Consider the following 24,369-nt stretch of genomic DNA (forward strand, 5'->3'; position numbering starts at 1 on the left):
AGCGCTTCATCCCGCACCCGCACCCTGGACAGTAGAGCCTCCTGCATCTGAGCACGGCGGGGAGGATGAGGAAACATCCTCCCAATCTGAGGTTACCACCAGATGCACTAAAGTCTGTGGCAGAGACCTGACAGACCGATCGTGCTGCAAAATCAGTCTTGTCAAAGTATATCCTTCTGGCCAAAGAGACAAAGCAGTGAAACTGTATGCAATTTTGGACGAACAGAGCAACAGGTCGCTAGTTCATTCACAGTTCTTCGACGTGTTCAGTGACCAAAGTCCAAGCGCTCCTTACACGCTGAGAACGTGTGCTGGAGTAAAACAGTCCACAGGAAGAAGGGCCAGTGGCTATGAAGTGGAATCTCTGGATGGAACTGTTCGCATCTCATTACCAAGTCTCATAGAATGCAACGACATTCCCAATAATAGAGATGATATTCCAACCCCCAATGTCGCTCTTCATCATGCACACCTAAAGTCAGTTGCACACCTCATCCCGGACATCGACCCACATGCCCCAATCTTGCTTCTCTTGGGTCGGGACCTTATCAGGGTACATAAAGTCCGCAAACAGGTGAACGGCCCTCACAACCTACCCTATGCTCAGAAGTTGGATTTGGGTTGGGTCATTGTAGGCAATGTTTGTTTAGGTAGCGTCCACAAACCACCATCGGTCAACACCTTCTTCACGAACACCTCAGAGCCAAAACGCCCTACTCTCTTTGAACCATGCCCTAACGTGTTCCATGTAAAGGAAACGTACAGTGATGTGCAAGTCACCAACCACCCCCCAACATCTGAGGAGAAAACCACCTGTGATCCTGATCACTTGGGATGCACTGTCTTTAAGCGAACTAAAGATGACAATCAAGTGGCTCACTCAATTCAGGATATCTCCTTCATGGAAATTATGGATGAAGGACTAAGGAGAGATTCAAGCAACAGTTGGATTGCCCCATTACCTTTCAAGTGCCCACGACAAAGGCTCCCTAACAACAGGCCTCAAGCACTGAAACGTCTCATGTCTCTCAGGCGCAACTTTGAGAAGAAGCCTGAAATGAGAGAACACTTCCTCAGATTCATGGACAAGATGTTAGAAAATGGCCACGCTGAGTTAGCCCCTCCTATCAGTGAAGAGGAGGAGCGGTGGTACTTGCCCACATTCGGCGTGTACCATCAAAAGAAACCCAAGAAAATCCGAGTGGTGTTCGATTCTACTGCCCAATACAATGGTGTATCGCTCAACGATGTGCTGTTAACTGGGCCTGATTTGAACAACACACTGCTTGGTGTACTGATCCGCTTCAGGAAAGAAGCAATCGCCTTTACAGCAGACATAGAACAGATGTTCTATAGTTTCCTAGTCAGAGAAGAAGACAGGAACTTCCTACGGTTCCTCTGGTTCCAAGAGAACGACCCCTCCAAAGAGATTGTCGATTACCGAATGACAGTCCATGTCTTCGGTAATAGCCCCTCACCTGCAGTGGCTATTCTTGGCCTACACCAATCTGTTCAGAGCAGCGAGTTCCACGTCGACCCTGACGTCAAGAACTGTGTAATGCGTGACTTCTATGTAGATGATGGTCTGAAGTCCTTGCCTACAGTCGAGGCCGCTATCGACTTGCTAAAAAAGACACAGGACGTCCTCGCTCAATCAATCCTGAGGCTGCATAAGATTGCGGCAAACAACAAAGAGCTCATGGAAGCCTTTCCGCCCAAAGACCATGCAAGCAACCTTAAAGACCTCGACCTCGAGGCAGACACTATCCCAATGCAACGCAGTCTTGGACTCAATTGGAACCTCCAAACGGACTGCTTCCTCTTCAGTGTCTCTGACAAGATAAAACCTTACACCCGGCGAGGTGTTTTATCCATCATTAACAGCCTCTACGATCCCCTCGGATTTGTAGCACCAGTCAACCGTGGCACCAACTTCGTTGGTGCATGCAAGGACTTGAAGATACTTTCAAACATTGACAACACAGCTGTGAAGACCTACCTAGCAGACCAAGCCTGCACTTGGACCTTTAATCCTCCGCATGCTTCCCATTTCGGTGGAACTTGGGAAAGAATGATTGGTCTCGCAAGGAGAATTCTCGACTCCATGTTTCTCCAGCTCAAAGACAAACTTACACATGAAGTTCTGGTAACCTTTATGGCAGAAGTAGCAGCCATTATCAACGCCAGACCTCTTGTGCCTGTGACAACTGACCCCGATGACTCTTTCATACTCACACCAGCTGCTCTTCTCACACAGAAAGTGAACAGTGTACCTGCTCCTGCAGGTGACTTTGGAGCTTCGGACCTCTACAAGAGTCAGTGGCGGCAGGTTCAGCACCTGTCCAACACCTTCTGGGACCGATGGCGGAAGCAATTCCTCCCAACACTACAGCCACGCAGAAAGTGGCAGTCCATTCAACCGAACATTGAGCCTGGAAGTGTTGTTCTCCTCAAGAACAGTCAAGTCTCAAGAAATGAATGGCCTCTTGGACTCATAACTCAAACCTTCCCTAGCAAAGACGGCAGGGTGCGCCAGGTCGATGTGAAGGTCATTAAACCAGGAGGGACTTCACTCTTCCGAAGGCCTGTTACAGAAATTGTGCTTCTTATCCCCCCAAATGCTTAGAAGTTTTGATATGTGTCTTAGCTTTATTGAGTGACGTGTAACCACGCCAGACGGGGAGTGTTTAGTTACAACGTTTCAAGTTGCAATTTAATATTTTACAAATGTGTTTTGTTTAAAGTAATGCTGCTCTGCAATTGTGTGTGGTCACTTTAAGAGCAGAGTGTATCAGTAGTCATGTGACCAGCAGAATGTCATGTGATCACCTGTAACCAGGAAGTAAATTCAGTTTAGTACATGGCTGAGCACAGAGAAACTGTGTGTTTTTGTCTATGATAATCCAGCAACATCTACCTGCATATACGCCTTTTGATAGCATCATGGGTATGTAACTAATGCTTAGATGTTCATTGATGATTGTACATGATTATTTTTGATATATTGTGGATATTGATTATGCTTTATTTGTATGTTTCAGTTTCACACTTCTTTGATGTTAGTAAACCTGTGGATTTGGAAACAACTGTCTTCAGAGTCTTAATGTCAAGGAGGAGTTTATCTGACTGTCAAGATATCTAGCCACTTATATTGAGGACAGTACAGCTACCGTTGTTGGTGCTCAGTGGCCTTGTGGTTAGAGTGTCCGCCCTGAGACTGGGAGGTAGGGGTTCAATCCCCGGCCGGGTCATACCAAAGACTGTAAAAATGGGACCCAATGCCTCCCTAGCATCAAGGGTTGGATTGGGGGCAAGTTCCTGCGACATACTAGCGTCATGTCCAGGGGGTGTACTTGTACATCAAGCTGCCTCACGCTACAGAAACAGGAGATAGGCTCCTGCCCTATGGGCCTCATGGCTCGGCAAGGCTACATTTACCGTTGTTGGTGCTGTAGTAGGAGGACTTGGGGGAGGTGGCGGGGAGGCTGACGGGACTGTCCAGGTTGGGGTAGTGTCCGGTGCGGCTGTGGAGCGGCTCGCGGACCACCGTGGGCTCGGGGCTGCTGAAGTCCGTCACGTTGCCGCTGCCGCCGCCCACGGGCCGGCCCAGGAGCAGCGCGGCGGGCGGCGGCGCCATCATCTTGCGGAGCCTCTCGTCGCTGAACATGCCCTCGTCGATGGACTTGGACTGGCGGAGACGAGGCATCGGAGCGGGACCTGTCGTCGGGGGGTGCACATTTAAACCCGGTGACGGCTCGACAAAGTATGCACACAGAATCAAATGCTATAGAGTGTTGCAGTCCCGCCCCCTTTCATGACGACGCCAGGCCCAGGAAATTAATCCCAATGCATTTTCCCCATAGGCATTTCAGAAAGTAGACAACAATATTTTGGACCAAACAAATAATTACAAAGAAGAAAAACAAAAAAACAAGTGTTGTAACCTGCCTTTTTTTCTAATTCTTTGTTTGGCCCACAACATTGTGTTTATTGTCATGATTTGTCACAACAAGAGTTGGCTTTGTCCGCGGCGTAAACGTCTTTAAATAAATACTTTCTGAAAAGTCTATGAGGATGAACGGGGATTTATTTTCCGGGTCTCTCGAGGGGGTGGGACTGCGACGCTCTATAGAAGAACTAGAGATTAAAATGCTAGGAACTAGCGATTCAAAATAATGCTAAGAACTAGAGATGCAAATGCTAGGAAGAAAATATTAAAATGCTAGGAAGTAGAGTTCCTAACCGCCCCCTCAGGTCCTGGCCTGCTTGCTGGCCTGCTTGAAGTGCCTAAAAAAAGTGTCTACAAAAAAATATGGTGAGGCAGCCTTCTGCTTCAATGGGCCTACAGCCTGGAATAGACTTCCATTTCAACTTAGACACGCACCCTCTGTATACCCACCTTTTTACTCTTGCTTTTAGTCTCTCTATTCTGACTGATTTGCTGTGCTTAGTTTTTCGTCCATCTATATTTTTATGCTTTTATTTAGTATGCTCTTTACCATTGTTTTACTGCTTGCCTGTGTTTTATTTCTATTTTATGTTCTGCCCTGTGAAGCACTTTGAGTTGCAGTTAGGTATGAAAGGTGCTATACAAATAAAGTTTATTATTATTATTAATGCTCAGAAATAGAGATTCAAATGCTAGGAACTAGAGATTCAAATGCTAGGAACTAGAGATTCAAATACTATGAACTATAGATATTTAAATGCTAGGGGAACTATAGATTAAAATTATAGGAACTATAGAGATTAAATTTATATGAACTAGAGATAAAAATGCTAGGAACTAGTTCTTTAAATACTAGGAAATAGAGATTAAAATGCTAGGAAGTAGAGATTCAAATGCTATGAAGTAGAGATTCAAATGCTAGGAACTAGAGATTAAAATGCTATGAAGTCGAGATTCAAATGCTAGGAACTAGAGATTAAAATGCTAGGAAGTAGAGATTAAAACGCTAGGAACTACAAGGAAGCCCACACAACTCCAAACCCTCATAGTCTCTCTGAACATTCTTAGCGGTGTGCAGTCGAGGAAAGTTAACTTTACACACACAATCTCTAAGAAGAGAATACCAGCACTCATGGAAATGTCCTTTAGTTTTAGAAACTTAAGTTACAACGCTGACGAAGGCTATACACCGAAACACGTACATCGTGCTGTCTGCTCTGCGGCATACTATGCGAATTATAAAATAATATGAAGTGCCTTAAACTAAAGGACATTTCCGTGAGTGCTCTGTATTCTCTTCTTACGAACTAGAAACAACAAAGTGACCTGCAGGGGGTTGTTATAGTTTAGTTTATTTTACCCGTCATGTCATCGTCTCCCATGTCCATGTCCTGGAAGGACACCGAGCCCTTCCTGGTGGCCTCCAGCCTCTTCTCGCGGTCCCGCACCGCCCCGGCGATGGCCGCCGCGAAGGGGTTGGCCAGCGAGGATTGATTGTCCTCCGGCCGCAGCCCCCCACCCCCTCCGGCGGGGTGCTCGGGCGTGGTGGGTTCGATCTCCATGCTGCTGCCCTGGCTGCTCTTCCCACTGCTGCTGGTGGACGGCTCCTTGATGATGATGGTGGGGATGGCGATGGTGGTCCGCTCTGTGGGCCCTGCAGGGGGCGACAATATCACTATAATTAATAACTAGAACGAAATCGCTACAAGCAGCGATAAGGCAGGACGAAGCAGGAAGGCAATAAGCAATAAGAATAAGCCACAATAAGCCATAGAAACACGGAAGACTAAACTTGAGAAAAAGAAGACCATGGAATTGCGACAGGGTCGGTTTTTATCTTGGAGAGCAGGTAAAGGTTCTTGAAGACTCATACACTGAGTTGGCGGTGCCCGGATTTGAACCCATGACCTTGTGTTGCAAAGGCAAGAGCTCTACCTACCAAGCAATTAGTTTTCCCATTGTTAACAGCAACATCATTCAGTGTTTTTGTAACAAGTTGCACAAGGATAACTAATGATAAAGGTGGGTATAAAGATACATTAATTGCGTATAAACCAGAAAATGTACCAGATTCGGATGAGGAGCTCAATGAGTGAGTGAAAACCAATGAAATGAGAGTCGGAAACAGGGATTAAAGGAAAAAATATTATTAAACTTCACAGAAAATAACAGCTTTGAACATTCATGAAAAACCACAAACAAATGGGGGCCACTTGAAGTTGTTGACTTGAAAAGTCCCACTTCAGTTCCTATTCAGTTCTAAAGGGAAATCAGTCTCTTTCTCCAATTTGGAGAACCAGATTACCACATTTGTGGGGGGAAGGGGGGGTTCAGAGTTCCGGGTCACCTCGCATAACATAATAAAAGGACACAAAGTCAGATCAAAAGTTTACAAAGATATTACACATTTATTTAAAATCCGGCATTGACAAAACAGGACACCCAAGACGACAGAATGAATGAATAGACAAAATGACTGACTGACTAAAAGGGTCAGGGTTACCCACCTGAGGGGCTGGGTTTAGGGAGGCGGGTTAGGGTTACCCACCTGAGGGGTTGGGTTTAGGGAGGCGGGTTAGGGTTACCCACCTGAGGGGTTGAGTTTAGGGAGGCGGGTTAGGGTTACCCACCTGAGGGGTTGGGTTTAGGGAGGCGGGTTAGGGTTACCCACCTGAGGGGTTGGGTTTAGGGGAGCGGCAGGCCTTCTCGGGGCTGTCCTCCACGTTGGGTTGCTTCACCAACATGCCCTTCCGTCGGGCCGGTTTGGCCGGGACGTACAGCGAGCGGTTCCCCACCTCCGAGTACGGGTTCTCGGGCACGTGCGCTCGCCCCCCGCGGAGCCGCGTGCTCTCGAACTGCTCCGAGCTCTGCCGGTAGTAGCCGCGCCGCAGCGTGCCGGCGTCTGTCGTCCGCGTCATGGCGCTCACGGCGTTGGTGGCCGTGGAGTTCTGGGCGAAGCCGTAGCTCCGGGTGGGCGTGGCCATGGCGGGGCCGACGCCCCCCGAGTCCGAGTTGTAGGCGGAGGAGGAGGAGGCGGGGGGCGAGGGGGGCGAGATGGCCGGGGGAGGGGGGATGTCCTCCGAGGTGTCTGGCATGGAGAGGCTGCGGGAGAACTTCAGCAGAGGAGGTACGAGGTAACCCTCTCCTCGCCTCTCCTCCTCTGGGCCTATAGGAGAGAGAGAGATGTTGATGATTTGTTTTACTTTTCTCCAAAGATCCAATTCATTTTAACTCCCAAAACGACAAACTTTAGACTGTAAGTGGGCGGGGCTCGGACATTTGACTGGAAGGGGGCGGGGCTGAAACGTTTGACTGGAAGGGGGGCGGGGCTGAAGCGGCTCATGTGTATAATGAGTTAGAATTAGCCTTTCGCTAGGCCCCTCCCCAAACCGTCCTTGTCCAATAGGCACGTTAGTAATGGTTACTATAAGAGAGGAGACGTGGGAAGCTTTCCTTCTCACCCATTGAGATGCATGTTAAATGATGGGATTTCTCCATTTAAATAATCGATCATTTCAGTAGCTTCAAAATGTCTTGTGAATCTAGTCAACCAGGCCTGTAGAAAAAAATGTGCATGAGATTTATTTCAATGAACTAGAAATGCGAGGAAATGTGAGGGAGAAACAGTATCCAAATCAATCAACTTATACACCTGTCCAACATGAGTTTTAATGTAATGCATGGTAAGACTACAGTGATTAGTATTATTGCCAACACCTGGGCGGGCCAGTCATGTATAACTTTCCAGACGTTAAGCTGTGTATGTGTTCAACAACACAGCCATGACGTTAAACTGTGTGTGTGTGTTCAACAACACAGCCATGACGGTAAGCTGTGTGTGTGTTCAACAACACAGCCATGACGTTAAGTTAGGCTGTGTGTGTGTTCAACAACACAGCCATGACGTTAAGCTAAGCTGTGTGTGTTTTCAACAACACAGCTATGACGTTAAGCTAAGCTGTGTGTGTTTTCAACAACACAGCCATGACGTTAAGCTAAGCTGTGTGTTTTCAACAACACAACCATGACGTTAAGCTAAGCTGTGTGTGTTTTCAACAACACAGCCATGACGTTAAGCTAAGCTGTGTGTGTTTTCAACAACACAGCCATGACGTTAAGCTAAGATGTGTGTGTTTTCAACAACACAGCCATGATGTTAAGCTGTGTATGTGTTCAACAACACAGCCATGACGTTAAGATGTGTGTGTGTTCAACAACACAGCCATGACATTAAGCTGTGTATGTGTTCAACAACACAGCCATGACGTAAAGCTGTGTGTGTGTTCAACAACACAGCCATGACGTTAAGCTGTGTATGTGTTCAACAACATAGCCATGACGTTAAGCTGTGTGTGTGTTCAACAACACAGCCATGACGTTAAGCTGTGTATGTGTTCAACAACACAGCCATGACGGTAAGCTGTGTGTGTGTTCAACAACACAGCCATGACGTTGACATTAAGCTGTGTATGTGTTCAACAACACAGCCATGACGTTAAGTTAGGCTGTGTGTGTGTTCAACAACACAGCCATGACGTTAAGCTAAGCTGTGTGTGTTTTCAACAACACAGCCATGACGTTAAGCTAAGCTGTGTGTTTTCAACAACACAGCCATGACGTTAAGCTAAGCTGTGTGTTTTCAACAACACAGCCATGACGTTAAGCTAAGCTGTGTGTTTTCAACAACACAGCCATGACGTTAAGCTAAGCTGTGTGTTTTCAACAACACAGCCATGACGTTAAGCTGTGTACTGTATGTGTTCAACAACACAGCCATGACGTTAAGCTGTGTATATGTGTTCAACAACACAGCCATGACGTAAAGCTGTGTATGTGTTCAACAACATAGCCATGACGTTAAGCTGTGTATATGTGTTCAACAACACAGCCATGACGTAAAGCTGTTTATGTGTTCAACAACATAGCCATGACGTTAAGCTGTGTATGTGTTCAACAACACAGCCATGACGTTAAGCTGTGTATGTGTTCAACAACACAGCCATGACGTTAAGCTGTGTATGTGTTCAACAACACAGCCATGACGTTAAGCTGTGTATGTGTTCAACAACACAGCCATGACGTTAAGCTGTGTATCTGTTCAACAACACAGCCATGGCCCAGGCCGTAGCGTAACGGTCTGGGCACCGGACTGGTAATCCAGTCGCAGTGTGCCGCGGGTTCGACTCCCGGACCCGACACGGCCTTTACTGCATGTCATCCCCCCATCTCTCTCCCGTTTCCTGTCAGCCTACTGTCTGTCCCTTAAAAAATCAATAAAAGGCGTAAGCCGCAAAAAAAAATCTTAAAAAAAAAAAAAAAAAAACAAAACAAACAACACAGCCATGATGTTAAGCTGTGTATGTTTTCAACAACACAGCCATGACGTTAAGCTGTGTATGTGTTCAACAACACAGCCATGACGTTAAGCTGTGTATGTGTTCAACAACACAGCCATGACGTTAAGATGTGTGTGTTCAACAACACAGCCATGACGTTAAGATGTGTGTGTGTGTGTTCAACAACACAGCCATGACGTTAAGCTGTGTATGTGTTCAACAACACAGCCATGACATTAAGCTGTGTATGTGTTCAACAACACAGCCATGATGTTAAGATGTGTGTGTGTTCAACAACACAGCCATGACGTTAAGATGTGTGTGTGTTCAACAACACAGCCATGCAACATCACACTGACAGCTATGACGTGACGAAAGCTTGCCCAGCTTAGCAATGGTTGCTAAACTATTTGGATTGGCATTGGACAATCGCTTTTGGGATGGGGATTAGTGAAGGGATTATTCTGTCTCTATCGACGCACGCACGCATGCACGTACGCACGCACGCACGCACACACGTACGCACGCACGCACGCACACACGCACGCACGAACGAACGCACACACACACACACACACACACAGCATACCTATGGACTTCTGTTTTTTCATCACACCCTTCAGCGGTAAGCCCAGGAACGCCCCTGGCACAGTCGGCGTAACCACTGCTACTCCCTGGCGATCATGATACATGGACTGAAAAAACAATGTTAAACGCCTCGTTAATGACAGTTTAATTAACACTGTAACAACACTCGATAGCAATGATTACTACCACAATATAGAGCTATGTAAAGGGATATTGAACTTTAAATAGCAAAAAAACGTCTTTTACATATTTGATATTAATTTTAGCTGCCCAACACTCTTCCTATACAAACTCATTGTAACTTCAAACCTTTCTTTCCAGCAAAGTGAACGTGATTTTCGTTAACTTTTGCACAACATAAAAGTGAAGCTTTTTGTCATATAAATGGAATTCTGTTACCAGCGGATTCGTCGCGACTTGCATGATGATGTCATGTGGTTCAATACATCACCACGATTAGCGAGCTACTAGAGCCCACACCCAGCAACCGTATTTTCTACGTATAATTCTTATTAACAAAAACAATACAACATATTCAGCTAAATTGAGGAACACAGTATAGTGATATTTTGCAAACAGACAAATAACATTACATTACATTACATAACAAAACAAAATTCATTATGTTCACTAATTAGTGTCTATATTACGTTGGCTTACATTCAGGTCAGAGGACGTGACCAAGCAGCGACTGGATGGGCGTGGCTTAATTGTGGCTACCTTCATGTCGACGGTGGCGTTCTTCAGAGCGGGCGTCATCTCGTCCGCTTTGTCTGTAAGCACAAAACAAGGTAACGTAGTCTGCCTTTAACAACGAGTAAACAACGTTACGTAGTTTGCCTTTAACAACGAGTAAACAACGTTACGTAGTCTGCCTTTAACACAGAGTAAACAACGTTACGTAGTCTGCCTTTAACACAGAGTAAACAACGTTACGTAGTCTGCCTTTAACAACGAGTAAACAACGTTACGTAGTCTGCCTTTAACACAGAGTAAACAACGTTACGTAGTCTGCCTTTAACACAGAGTAAACAACGTTACGTAGTCTGCCTTTAACAACGAGTAAACAACGTTACGTAGTCTGCCTTTAACAACGAGTAAACAACGTTACGTAGTCTGCCTTTAACACAGAGTAAACAACGTTACGTAGTCTGCCTTTAACACAGAGTAAACAACGTTACGTAGTCTGCCTTTAACAACGAGTAAACAACGTTACGTAGTCTGCCTTTAACACAGAGTAAACAACGTTACGTAGTCTGCCTTTAACACAGAGTAAACAACGTTACGTAGTCTGCCTTTAACAACGAGTAAACAACGTTACGTAGTCTGCCTTTAACACAGAGTAAACAACGTTACGTAGTCTGCCTTTAACACAGAGTAAACAACGTTACGTAGTCTGCCTTTAACACAGAGTAAACAACGTTACGTAGTCTGCCTTTAACACAGAGTAAACAACGTTACATAGTCTGCCTTTAACAACGAGTAAACAACGTTACGTAGTCTGCCTTTAACACAGAGTAAACAACGTTACGTAGTCTGCCTTTAACAACGAGTAAACAACGTTACGTAGTCTGCCTTTAACACAGAGTAAACAACGTTACATAGTCTGCCTTTAACAACGAGTAAACAACGTTACGTAGTCTGCCTTTAACAACGAGTAAACAACGTTACGTAGTCTGCCTTTAACACAGAGTAAACAACGTTACATAGTCTGCCTTTAACAACGAGTAAACAACGTTACATAGTCTGCCTTTAACAACGAGTAAACAAGGTTACGTAGTCTGCCTTTAACACAGAGTAAACAACGTTACGTAGTCTGCCTTTAACACAGAGTAAACAACGTTACGTAGTCTGCCTTTAACAACGAGTAAACAACGTTACGTAGTCTGCCTTTAACACAGAGTAAACAACGTTACGTAGTCTGCCTTTAACACAGAGTAAACAACGTTACGTAGTCTGCCTTTAACAACGAGTAAACAACGTTACGTAGTCTGCCTTTAACACAGAGTAAACAACGTTACATAGTCTGCCTTTAACAACGAGTAAACAACGTTACGTAGTCTGCCTTTAACAACGAGTAAACAACGTTACGTAGTCTGCCTTTAACAACGAGTAAACAACGTTACGTAGTCTGCCTTTAACAACGAGTAAACAAGGTTACGTAGTCTGCCTTTAACACAGAGTAAACAACGTTACGTAGTCTGCCTTTAACACAGAGTAAACAACGTTACGTAGTCTGCCTTTAACAACGAGTAAACAACGTTACGTAGTCTGCCTTTAACACAGAGTAAACAACGTTACATAGTCTGCCTTTAACAACGAGTAAACAACGTTACGTAGTCTGCCTTTAACACAGAGTAAACAACGTTACGTAGTCTGCCTTTAACAACGAGTAAACAACGTTACGTAGTCTGCCTTTAACACAGAGTAAACAACGTTACATAGTCTGCCTTTAACAACGAGTAAACAACGTTACGTAGTCTGCCTTTAACAACGAGTAAACAACGTTACGTAGTCTGCCTTTAACACAGAGTAAACAACGTTACATAGTCTGCCTTTAACAACGAGTAAACAACGTTACATAGTCTGCCTTTAACAACGAGTAAACAAGGTTACGTAGTCTGCCTTTAACACAGAGTAAACAACGTTACGTAGTCTGCCTTTAACACAGAGTAAACAACGTTACGTAGTCTGCCTTTAACAACGAGTAAACAACGTTACGTAGTCTGCCTTTAACACAGAGTAAACAACGTTACGTAGTCTGCCTTTAACACAGAGTAAACAACGTTACGTAGTCTGCCTTTAACAACGAGTAAACAACGTTACGTAGTCTGCCTTTAACACAGAGTAAACAACGTTACATAGTCTGCCTTTAACAACGAGTAAACAACGTTACGTAGTCTGCCTTTAACAACGAGTAAACAACGTTACGTAGTCTGCCTTTAACACAGAGTAAACAACGTTACGTAGTCTGCCTTTAACAACGAGTAAACAAGGTTACGTAGTCTGCCTTTAACACAGAGTAAACAACGTTACGTAGTCTGCCTTTAACACAGAGTAAACAACGTTACGTAGTCTGCCTTTAACAACGAGTAAACAACGTTACGTAGTCTGCCTTTAACACAGAGTAAACAACGTTACATAGTCTGCCTTTAACAACGAGTAAACAACGTTACGTAGTCTGCCTTTAACAACGAGTAAACAACGTTACGTAGTCTGCCTTTAACAACGAGTAAACAACGTTACGTAGTCTGCCTTTAACAACGAGTAAACAACGTTACGTAGTCTGCCTTTAACACCGAGTAAACAACGTTACGTAGTCTGCCTTTAACAACGAGTAAACAAGGTTACGTAGTCTGCCTTTAACACAACAGTATATCCACAGTGCGTTTTCCAAACGGAACTGCAGGTGAAGCTGAAACAGGACTGGAAAACAAACAAACAAACAAACAAACAACAAACAAACATGAGGCAAACAAAACAAGCGAAACACGATAGGGCAGGAACAGGTTGACGAAACGAGCCAGGCGCATCTAGCGTGGCCAGCCTGCAGAGAAAGCCATGCCAACAAACGCTCTTTCAAAACAGCCCAGCGTCGTCCCGCTGTCAGCCTTTAGAATCAAACTATTAGTTATTGACCAATATGAACGAGGGACGTTAATGACCGACATGAACGAGGGACGTCTGCCAAGGCAGCAGCCCGCGGTGTCCCGAACGAAATGCAAACCTACACGGGGGGAAAGGCAGCAAACCAGACCATTGTTTCCAAACGCCAACAAACTGGGGATCCTCGTGTCCCTAACCTCTAACCCAAACCGGGGACGCCCGTGCCCCATCATGTATGCACGCACATTCATGTGCAAGCAACGCATGCTCATGCACGCACATCCATGTGCACGCAACGCACGCTCATGCACACTCACATGTATATGCACACCACATGCCTTTTCATCAAGGCGCTGGGGGGAGGGGGGGGGGCTCTTAGCACACCTATAGCTCACATGGAGCTGGCCCTGACCTTTGACCTCTGACCTTAACACCTATTGTGTGCCCTCTCAATTACAACCGGGATGTGCCTTGGTCGTGATTACACGTCGTTAGGTCCTTTGGAAACGGGATCGCAGTAATCCATTTTCTTGACAGCTCCCGTTGCTAGGCAACGCCTATAGCTCTGAGCCCCCGGACATGCACGCAGACATTCACTTCCTTGTTTACGGGCCAACAAAACTAATGCTAATATCTCAATCTATGGCGCTCTCCATGGTTTTGATCAGAATGTATCTATCGAAATTTGGGACTCAACCGAGCATCTCATTTGGAATATTAATGCTTCTAAGAGAGAGATCATGCGAGGTCACTACCTCGTAGGTAGTATAATGGAAGATGATGCCTCCCGGTTTTGGGGGGGAAATGGAAAGCAAAGCAAAGTTCTTTGTTTACCCAGGGAAGTGGACTAAGCCAAGGACTTGTTTACAGCCACACCCTGCTCATAGAACATTTCATGGTGGGGGTCCAATGCCTTGCTCAAGGGCACTTCAGCGGTGGTACTTTTAATGTGCCGGTCCGGGGATGCAAACTGGCGACCTTCCGGTATCAAGACCGCTCTGCAAACCGTTCGGCCACCGCTGCCCCTCAAGGCATTGCTTCTCAGAGTAAAATCTGCTTGGCACTCTAGCGCCTTTATTCTGAAAGACTCTGGCAGCACCAGAAGTGTTAACAAACATGCCTCTGTAAAACTGTAGGGTCCATGCAGAGTCATACCTATATAGTCTTGGAGTAATGATCATAGTAATGAGGATACTTAGAGTAGTTATACCATTACTTAGAGCCACGTGGAAAACAATCCTCTTCTTCTGAACGTCTACACACACAGGAGGGGGAGGGGTCACACAGGAGGGGGGGGGGGTGTGGGTCACAAGAGGGGAGGAGAGGGACATCATTGACCTTAACCTTGACTGTGATGCACGCACGCACGCACACACACGCACGCACGCACACACACACACACACACACGATAACACAGATCACACGATGCTTGAGCAGTGTGCACCTCAAGGGTTGATAGGTCGGAACAATGGTGTGTGTGAAATAAATGGATGTTTATTTAAACATAAAACAAAACAACTAGCACGCACGCACACATGCACACACACACACGCATGTACACACTAGGGCTGTCCCCGACTAAGGATTTGTATAGTCGACTGATAGATGAATACCCCCCCCCCCCCCCCCCCCCAAAAAAAAAAGAAAAAAAAAGTTTTTTTTCTTTTTGTGAACATCGACTGAGAGGCTTGTCATTAGCCAGATTGAGCACAGCAGGTGAGATTGTCGAGATTCTGGAGTCTATCAGGCCAGCGCACTGTGCGATTCAAGTCACAGGCAGTGTTACATTGCCACACAGGCAGACACACTCCACATGCACATTGGAGATTTGAACAGTCAGAATGTTCAAATGTGTTTATGTCCCCCACAGACCTAGTGGAATAATACAATATCTTTGTATATTTTTGTAAATATTGTATTTTATATACAATATATATATATATATTTTTTTTATGAACATCGACTAAGAGGTGGTCAGTCGACTGAGACCCGTTCTGATCGATTAGTCGACTATTCGACTAATCGAGGTCAGCCCTAGTACACACATACACGCATATACACACACACACGCATGCACGCACACACGCATGTACACACACACACACGCATGTACACACACGCATGCACGCACACACACATGTACACACACACACACGCATGTACACACACGCACGTACACACACATACACACTCAAAGTATAAAGTCTTCTTTCCCGCTGTTCATATTCTACTGCAGCACATTAGACAATATGCAGCTCCGTTACCATGGAGACCTGGCTGTGAATGAACACTGGAATAATGACACACACACACACACACACACACACACACACACACACACACACACACACACACACGCACACACACGCACACACACGCACACACACACACGCACGCACGGCACACACACGCACATAAAACACATCGTATCGGTCATCACAAAAAAGAAGATAGACACCTCAGAACAAGGTAAACAGACAAAGGGCTCCATTTTCGTCACCGCTAAACCCCTTATCCCTAAACTTCTTTGCCTTTTTTACTATTTTGAAAAACATTTTTGAATAGTTCAACTAGCCAATCTACATTGACACGTTGTGAGCTTGTAGACTGGCCATTTTAACTATTCAAAAATGTTTTGCAAAATAGTAAAAAAAAAAGGCAAAGAAGTTTAGGGATAAGGGGTTTAGCGGTGACGAAAATGGAGCCCAAAGAGTCAATGGGTGCGACCATTTGGATTTCGAGTCATACATCGTGCTAGCATTCCAGAGCTAGCCGGATGTAGCTCAGGGTCTGGGCATTAATCACATTAATCAATATAAAACGCCTTATAAGACGTCTGTAGACCGTAGACGTCCTAGGTTTCACTTGATAGGTCTTTAGCCCTTGTAGACGTCTTTAGCACTTAAGTAGTTAAAAGTAGTTTTCCCGGTGGCCTTCGATAGTGCCTGATTATGTAAATGTTATACTGTCTATAGCTCTATTTTTTATTATTTTGTCTCTCTGTTCCTCCATATTGTTGTTATGCACTTTTGTTATGTTTGCATAAAAAAAAAGAAAAAAAAGGAAAAAAAAAGAAATCAATAAATAAAATAAAAAAGACAGAACAGTTGTTCTGTCTTTTTTTTTATACCTGTACAGCACTTTGGTCGACCATTGGTCGTTGTGATATATAAATAAAGTTTGAGGTGAGTTGAGTTGAAAACAATATAAAATCTAACAAAAATAACAACGTGAATCTAAAGCCCTAACCACATCAGAGGGTCGCCATGCAACTACTTGCAGCCAATATTCCCAATGGCAGCTGCAAGGAGTTGCATAGGTGTGGTTTGTTTTATTGCAAGGAGTTGCAAGGAGCTGCAGCTGGTGTGGTTTGGGCCTAACACAATAAAACGACATGGAGGCTTGTGGAACGCGATGCACAGTATACTGTACACCGACTGACGACATGTGATATATTCATTATGTCATTACACCGACTGATGACATGTGATACATTCATTATGTCATTACACCGACTGACGACATGTGATACATTCATTATGTCATTACACCGACTGACGACATGTGATACATTCATTATGTCATTACACCGACTGATGACATGTGATACATTCATTATGTCATTACACCGACTGACGACATGTGATACATTCATTATGTCATTACACCGACTGACGACATGTGATACATTCATTATGTCATTACACCGACTGACGACATGTGATACATTCATTAGGTCATTACACCGACTGACGACATGTGATACATTCATTAGGTCATTACACCGACTGACGACATGTGATACATTCATTATGTCATTACACCGACTGACGACATGTGATACATTCATTATGTCATTACACCGACTGACGACATGTGATACATTCATTATGTCATTACACCGACTGACGACATGTGATACATTCATTATGTCATTACACCGACTGACGACATGTGATACATTCATTATGTCATTACACCGACTGACGACATGTGATACATTCATTATGTCATTACACCGACTGACGACATGTGATACATTCATTATGTCATTACACCGACTGACGACATGTGATACATATACATTGTGTCATTACACCGACTGACGACATGTGATACATATACATTGTGTCATTACCGTGACGGACGTGCACTGACGTACAGGATGTGATACTGACATTATGTCGGGCAGAAAACTCATATGTCCAAAAACAACGACAAGATCTACAAGCTCAGGATCTACAATCCGACGCTGCAGTATGATTGTAGATTATACTACTACATTTAATTTACCACATTTAAATCTGGAGATAAGAGATTTCTGACCGACCACAACAACATGCCATTATCGTAGCTGTTATGTCCAAAATCCTTCCTTTTTTATCACTAGGATTTATTTACTCAAATAGTAAAAAATATCACATTAGACAATAAACAATAGATAACAAGGGCATTCAAACTGGTGACAATTTAAATAGATTTTATTATGTTTTTATTAATTGCGATGCAATAACTAGCAGAAAAGAGAAGAAACTACCAGATCTTTTTAAGATAACTGATATTAAAAAATAACACCCGTGTGAATTAAGGTGCGCTGTTATGATGTCAAATAGACACCAAGTCTATTTGCTCAGACACTATGACTTAAAATTCTCCATTCCTTGTCAATGGGAATTTTATGTTTGTTTAAGACGAAGTTTGTGGACGGACACTAAAACCTGGATGTAGGAGGGGCTAGTGCCCCTCAAATACGTTTTTTATTTGCTACGGTATTGAAAACAGGATAAGAGACAACACAGTGTTGTAAAAAATATTTGAGAAGACATGTGATTGACATATCATATGACAGACATAACAGTGCAGTATTCATAGAATGCAAAACATGCTTCTAATAACTTACCTCCACCTTTCTTTTTCCTCAGTGTGGCTTTAGGAGAGCAACAGGAAAACAATGTCTGAGACCTCAGAAAGACATGGTCTCTCTCTCTCTCTCTCTCATGAACCCTAGTGAGTCTCTATTCTGGGTCCACAGAACGTTCAGTGGAAATGGCTATAGCTAGGCTTGTAGATCTGCCATTTCCGTCAAAGACATGTGGTGTAGAGGGAATACAAAACCTAGGGGAGCCCCAGTATAGAACCCTGGGGGACTCCGGTAGTATAGACTGAAGTCTGACGTCACCTCTGTTAACCCCCAGCCTATAATAGTCTAATGTCACCTCCATAACCCCCCAGTCTATAATAGTCTGACGTCACCTCCATAAACCCCCAGCCTATAATAGTCTAATGTCACCTCCATAACCCCCCAGCCTAAAATAGCCTAATGTCACCCCCATAACCCCCCAGCCTATAATAGTCTCATGTCACCTCCATAACCCCCCAGCCTATAATAGTCTGACGTCACCTCCATAACCCCCAGCCTATAATAGTCTAATGTCACCTCCATAACCCCCCAGTCTATAATAGTCTGACGTCACCTCCATAAACCCCCAGCCTATAATAGTCTAATGTCACCTCCATAACCCCCCAGCCTAAAATAGCCTAATGTCACCTCCATAACCCCCCAGCCTATAATAGTCTCATGTCACCTCCATAACCCCCAAGCCTATAATAGTCTGACGTCACCTCCATAACCCCCCAGCCTATAATAGCCTGATGTCACCTCCATAACCCCCCAGCCTATAATAGTCTGACGTCACCTCCATAACCCCCCAGCCTATAATAGTCTGACGTCACCTCCATAACCCCCCAGCCTATAATAGCCTGATGTCCCCTCCATAACCCCCCAGCCTATAATAGTCTGACGTCACCTCCATAACCCCCCAGCCTATAATAGCCTGATGTCACCTCTATAACCTTTGCCCATTTGCCATGTCACTAAAATATTAGCACTTTGATTTGTTGTATTTATTTCATAGGTACTTTGAGGTGTATCATGGATGTTTTATTTGCTGTTCTATACTGTGACATAATACGATATTAGTATTGAAGTGTAATTGTATTTCTGCCTATTGGCCAGTTCCCACTTGTAAAAGAGAAGTCTCAATATGTTTTACTGGTTGGTGATGTCACATCCATAACCCCCCAGCCATCTCCCTGGCAGAATCTCCGGACAAATTTCGTTCAAATTTGGAACACGATTCGTATAATGACGTGATGTCATAAAGGTCCATGGGATTTTAAAATGGAGAAAGTTAACTCCGTGACTTCAGCGCTCCACGGGGGTTAATATGTACTCCATCCGTCAAAATAAAAGCATTCTATAGCCTACTGTATGTGCATTTATCATCATCTAGCATCCCAAATGAATGATTTGTACGTGAGATATCAATCCCACATGAATTAATTTCTTCATGTGAGAGAATGAATTATGCATAAAGAACGCATTCTGAGTGAGAACTTAACCTTTGTGCCCAATCAGAGTTAAATTAGCACTCAGGATTATCACTGCGTGATATTTTTTATTATTATTATTCACACACATTATAAGAATCACATTGAGCAGTATAAACTGCTCAAACGGCACATAATAACAATAATGGCAACATGGAGCAAACTATAAAGCCAAGCTGAGATTCATTCTAGTCAAGATTTCACTGCAAAGCAAGAGAATAATGCACAAATTTGCATGGGGGTAAGGGCCGATTCATACTCCTATTTTACCGCTGTAGTGACGAAATGATTTCGGCTCATCAGAAATTTGCAGTAGCACCGAAGAGCCGACTTTAGGACGGTACCCCCCCCCCACGAACCTCAAATGACGTCACATTGTAGGCTCTACAGAGCCGAACCAAGGTTTCAGTCCTCTGCCGGGCCAAAAAGGATAACACAAAAATAGGGCTGCCACCATTATAATGAAATTATGACCGATATCGGATCTCCGATTATTTGCAGGGCCATATCTGGCCGATACCGATTCAGACCGATTCCGATATTATACAGTCTACAGAGGACCACAAAGGAAACAAGCCTATTGGCCCTAGGGGCTTGGCCAAAAGTATTACATTAATACATAAATATATACTCTTTTCCAAGAGTATGTCTTCACTATACTGTTGTTTGATTTGGCTTTTGTTCTAGACTAGATACTAGATACTTTTGACAAAAAGCATGTCATGTCTTCAGTGATACAGACAATCATTGTCAGGTCTTCAGCCAACCTGAGCACACACAGTGTACAGACTTTCACTCAAACTCTACATTTCCAACAGAAATATTGGTACTTTTGACTCCACTACATTTCTAGAAAGGGACTCTTTGGGACCCAGACAATAATAGGCTATTATGAATTGACCAATAACCTCCATATTAGAAATATAGTGAAAATAGCCGATGTATAAGCTAACAATGTGTGTGTGTGTTTGTGTGTGGTGTACGTCTATTTTCAAACGATCAATGTTTCCATGGCGAGATGACATATGTCACAGTGAAATCACAGATTACGTCACTTATGATGTCACAGATGACATCACATATGACGTCACGGTGCCACCATTATGACATCAGAGATGGGGAACAATGGGGGAAACTTGTTTTGTTTTATTTATGACAGCCAAAGCAAAGCAGAAATGGAACGACTCAATTAAATTAAATAGATCAATTAAAATGAATTCACAGACCGTTGCTGTCGGGCAGAAACATCTTTATGTCCATATTTTTTTTTATTTTTTTTACATTTTTTGTTCTAAATGAGACTAAATAAGACTGAGACTAAATCATCGACTAAAAACATGTCTCCGTTTTGGACATTGCAATTTGCATGGTTTCCGCCCGGTAACAGCGACTGGGATCAGCATTATCGACGGCATAAAGAGCCAATGAGGACAGAGCTGCTCGCTACAGTACTCACCTATATCCACTGTCAACAGAATAAAGAACCAATGAGGACAGAGAAGAGCAGAGAGGGGGGCGGGGTTAGACAGAGTCGGTCCAATAAGACGGGATGGGCGGAGACAGACAGAGAGGGGGGTGGGGTTAGGCTTCTTACCAAGTTCTTCCAGTTCAGAGGTCATGGATTTAGAGCGCATAGACAGAGCTGTGGTGGGGGCTCGCTTTGGTGGTGGGGGTGCTGGTGGGAGAGAGACATAGAGAGAGAGAGGGAGAGAGAGAGAGAGAGAGAGAGAGAGAGAGAGAGAGAGAGAGAGAGAGGCATAGAGAGAGAGAGAGAGAGAGAGAGAGAGAGAGAGAGAGAGAGAGAGAGAGAGAGAGAGAAGCATAGAGAGAAGCATAGAGAGAGAGAGAGAGAGAGAGAGAGAGAGAGAGAGAGAGACGAGAAGAGATTTATGAATTCATAGCATGAATTCATACGTCATGTTCTGCATGAGCAGTGAAATGTGGCTGCAGCAGACTGACTACACCACCAGGGGGAGATGTCGTCGCCATCAATGAGCTAGCTCCAAGCAGTACCTCTTGTCGACCACCAGGTGGCGGCTCATCTCTCAAGCGACACATTCTGAATGTGTCGGTGCCACACTGCCCTAAAAGGAGTAGTAGTAATAATTTCCATTGGTTGCACACCAGGTGCATGAAGCCTCATGGAGATTTGTTTTGTTTTTGTCGCGTTCCTGAGCCAGTCGTTACCTGCGGCAGGGGGTTTTCAACCCTTCTCATATCAAGGTCCGGTATTTATCGGTCATTTGGAGCCACGGACCACCATTTGATGACGTTTAGCCTCTCAGACCCAAAACGTACCAATATTTTGTTGTCGTTGGATAAGATTTTCTCCACAATTCCATGCTGTACCATTGTTGGTACCATTAGGAGAGATAACAGGAGAACGTTGATCAAAAATAACAATTCTTCTACATTCTATCTAAATGTGTAGACATCTTGTAAATAACGTAATGCAGATGTTTAACAGTAATTTAACTCTTGAGAGCATAAAATTAAACCAAATGTTACCCGTAGGGGTCCATAAGTCAAATTTGATTTCATCAAGAGTTAAGGATGTATTTGGTTACCAACTCTCCATCATTTAGCTGGGGACCACCTGGAACCCCCTCAAGGACCACTGGTCACTCAAAGAGTCCCCTACTACTGTCCTACTGATCATCAAAATGATTGGCTCAGCAATGCAACAAAACCAAAATATCTCCAATCCATGGAATTGGAAGATAATAATAATGAATAATAATTATTCTTTTTAAACTACTCCTTTAAACATGTAGTGTTGTTGTTAATAGGAACAAACACAGGAGCACCCGGGGGGGAAGTGGACTAGGGGAAGGGGAGGAGTCAAACCAAGTTCCTGTTTCGACACAAAAAAACGTGGTGCCCCAAATGGGTTCTCAGATTGGTAGGTGTCAAATTACCTCTTAACCAATGAGAGAGCAGGGACACTATACCTCCAACCAATGGAAGAGCGGGGAGACCACCTCTAGCCAATGGAAGAGTAGACAAGTTATGATTGACAGTTCAAGGCAACGCCTCTTACACTACACATAAAGTAAAGTCTGTCTCATGTTGTTCATGTTCAGATTGTGTCATGTGGTACAGACAGTTAGAGAGGTGTTGATCATGTTTGATGTCTTATGAAAAGTGCTTTTTAACCTCAAACCTATGATGTACCTGAAGTTCCTGAACGCATCTGTAAAGGACGAGGCTTTAGCTCTGAGCTGTTGGGGTCGCCAACCCAACCATTCCGTTAAATACGGAATCAACCCTTATTTGGAAACCACAATAACTGATACACTTTTTAGTTGTTGGGAACCAATTAACATAATTTGAAGTTTAAACAGCTCAGACATTATTATACTGCCATTAAAATGTCATACAGTTGTGCCCCATGGCTGTGGGGTAAGCATCACTTTCTGCAAATAACATTTATTTTTAAAAACCATGGTTTTCAGGTCATGACAAACTGGGGTTCACGCAGAAGCAGGGACGTGTATCTTCAATGAGTCTAACATTCATTAGAAGGACAATATCAGTCACCAGAAGCAGAGACGTGTGTTTTCAACAAGTCTAACATTCATTAGAAGGACAATATTGGTCACCAGAAGCAGGGATGTGTTTGCAATGAGTCTAAGTAGCCTAAGTAGCCTTGCCGAGCCATGAGGCCCATATCTCCTGTTTCTGTAGCGTGAGGCAGCTTGATGTACAAGTACACCCCCTTGACATGACGCTAGTATGTCGCAGGGACTTACCCCCAATCCAACCCTTGATGCTGAGTGTCAAGCAGGGAGGCACTGGGTCCCATTTTTATAGTCTTTGGTATGACCTGGCCGGGGATTGAACCCCGACCTCCCAGTCTCAGGGCGGACACTCTAGGCCATTGAGCTAACATTCATTAGAAGGACAATATCAGTCACCAGAAGCAGAGTCGTGTGTTTTCAATGACTCTAACATTCATTAGAAGGACGCAACTTGCAACAAAACAGTTTTGTTAATGCAACTGCCATTGGTGATAATGGTTGCATTGGTATTGGAGTTTGCTTACAGCATATGGGAGGGAGGCATGAGGTCAGAAGAAGCGTGTACCTTTTTTGCGGGCGGTGTCGTCGGGGTCCAGATTCCGGCTGACCGTCACCACCTTGATGAGCAGCCGGTTCCCTCCGTGTCGGATCATGTTGACCACCTGCCGGTGGCCCACCTTCACCACATTGTCCTGGTTGACCTGGAGACAGAGTTCAACACCGTTTAGGACTGAGAACTGATTCTACTAAATGTCTTCGAAATCCTGACAGTTTTCTGTTTCAGTTCATGTCAGTGGTTCTCAAACTATTTCATGACAAGGACCCCCAGAATTATATGTAATCGGCCGCCGACCCCCCATCTGAAAATATGTTGTTCCAGGAACCACCCTAGAAGACTTTTCAGAAATAGCAGATCTACAAGCTCATAGACCTGCTATTTTTTTCAGCAGGTAAAGTTTTAAATAATGGTTAAAAGTG

At 44.2% G+C, this 24,369-nt stretch overlaps 1 protein-coding gene across 1 annotated transcript in view; it reads right to left on the minus strand.

Moving 5' to 3' along the window:
* LOC310854527 (SH3 and multiple ankyrin repeat domains protein 2-like) overlaps positions 1-24,369 on the minus strand; it is a gene marked incomplete at both ends in the record, with an annotated part of 149,655 nt that overhangs the window by 25,665 nt on the left and 99,621 nt on the right. The window contains 8 exon segments of the mRNA XM_083759207.1: positions 3,439-3,717; positions 5,310-5,603; positions 6,621-7,109; positions 9,875-9,980; positions 10,534-10,646; positions 14,690-14,734; positions 21,465-21,545; positions 23,957-24,092. Of these exon segments, the coding sequence (XP_083615333.1) occupies positions 3,439-3,717; positions 5,310-5,603; positions 6,621-7,109; positions 9,875-9,980; positions 10,534-10,646; positions 14,690-14,734; positions 21,465-21,545; positions 23,957-24,092 (1,543 nt within the window).

This window comes from Protomyctophum parallelum (assembly GCF_964188405.1).
Source record: "Protomyctophum parallelum genome assembly, chromosome: 2".
Taxonomy (NCBI): Eukaryota; Metazoa; Chordata; class Actinopteri; order Myctophiformes; family Myctophidae; genus Protomyctophum; species Protomyctophum parallelum.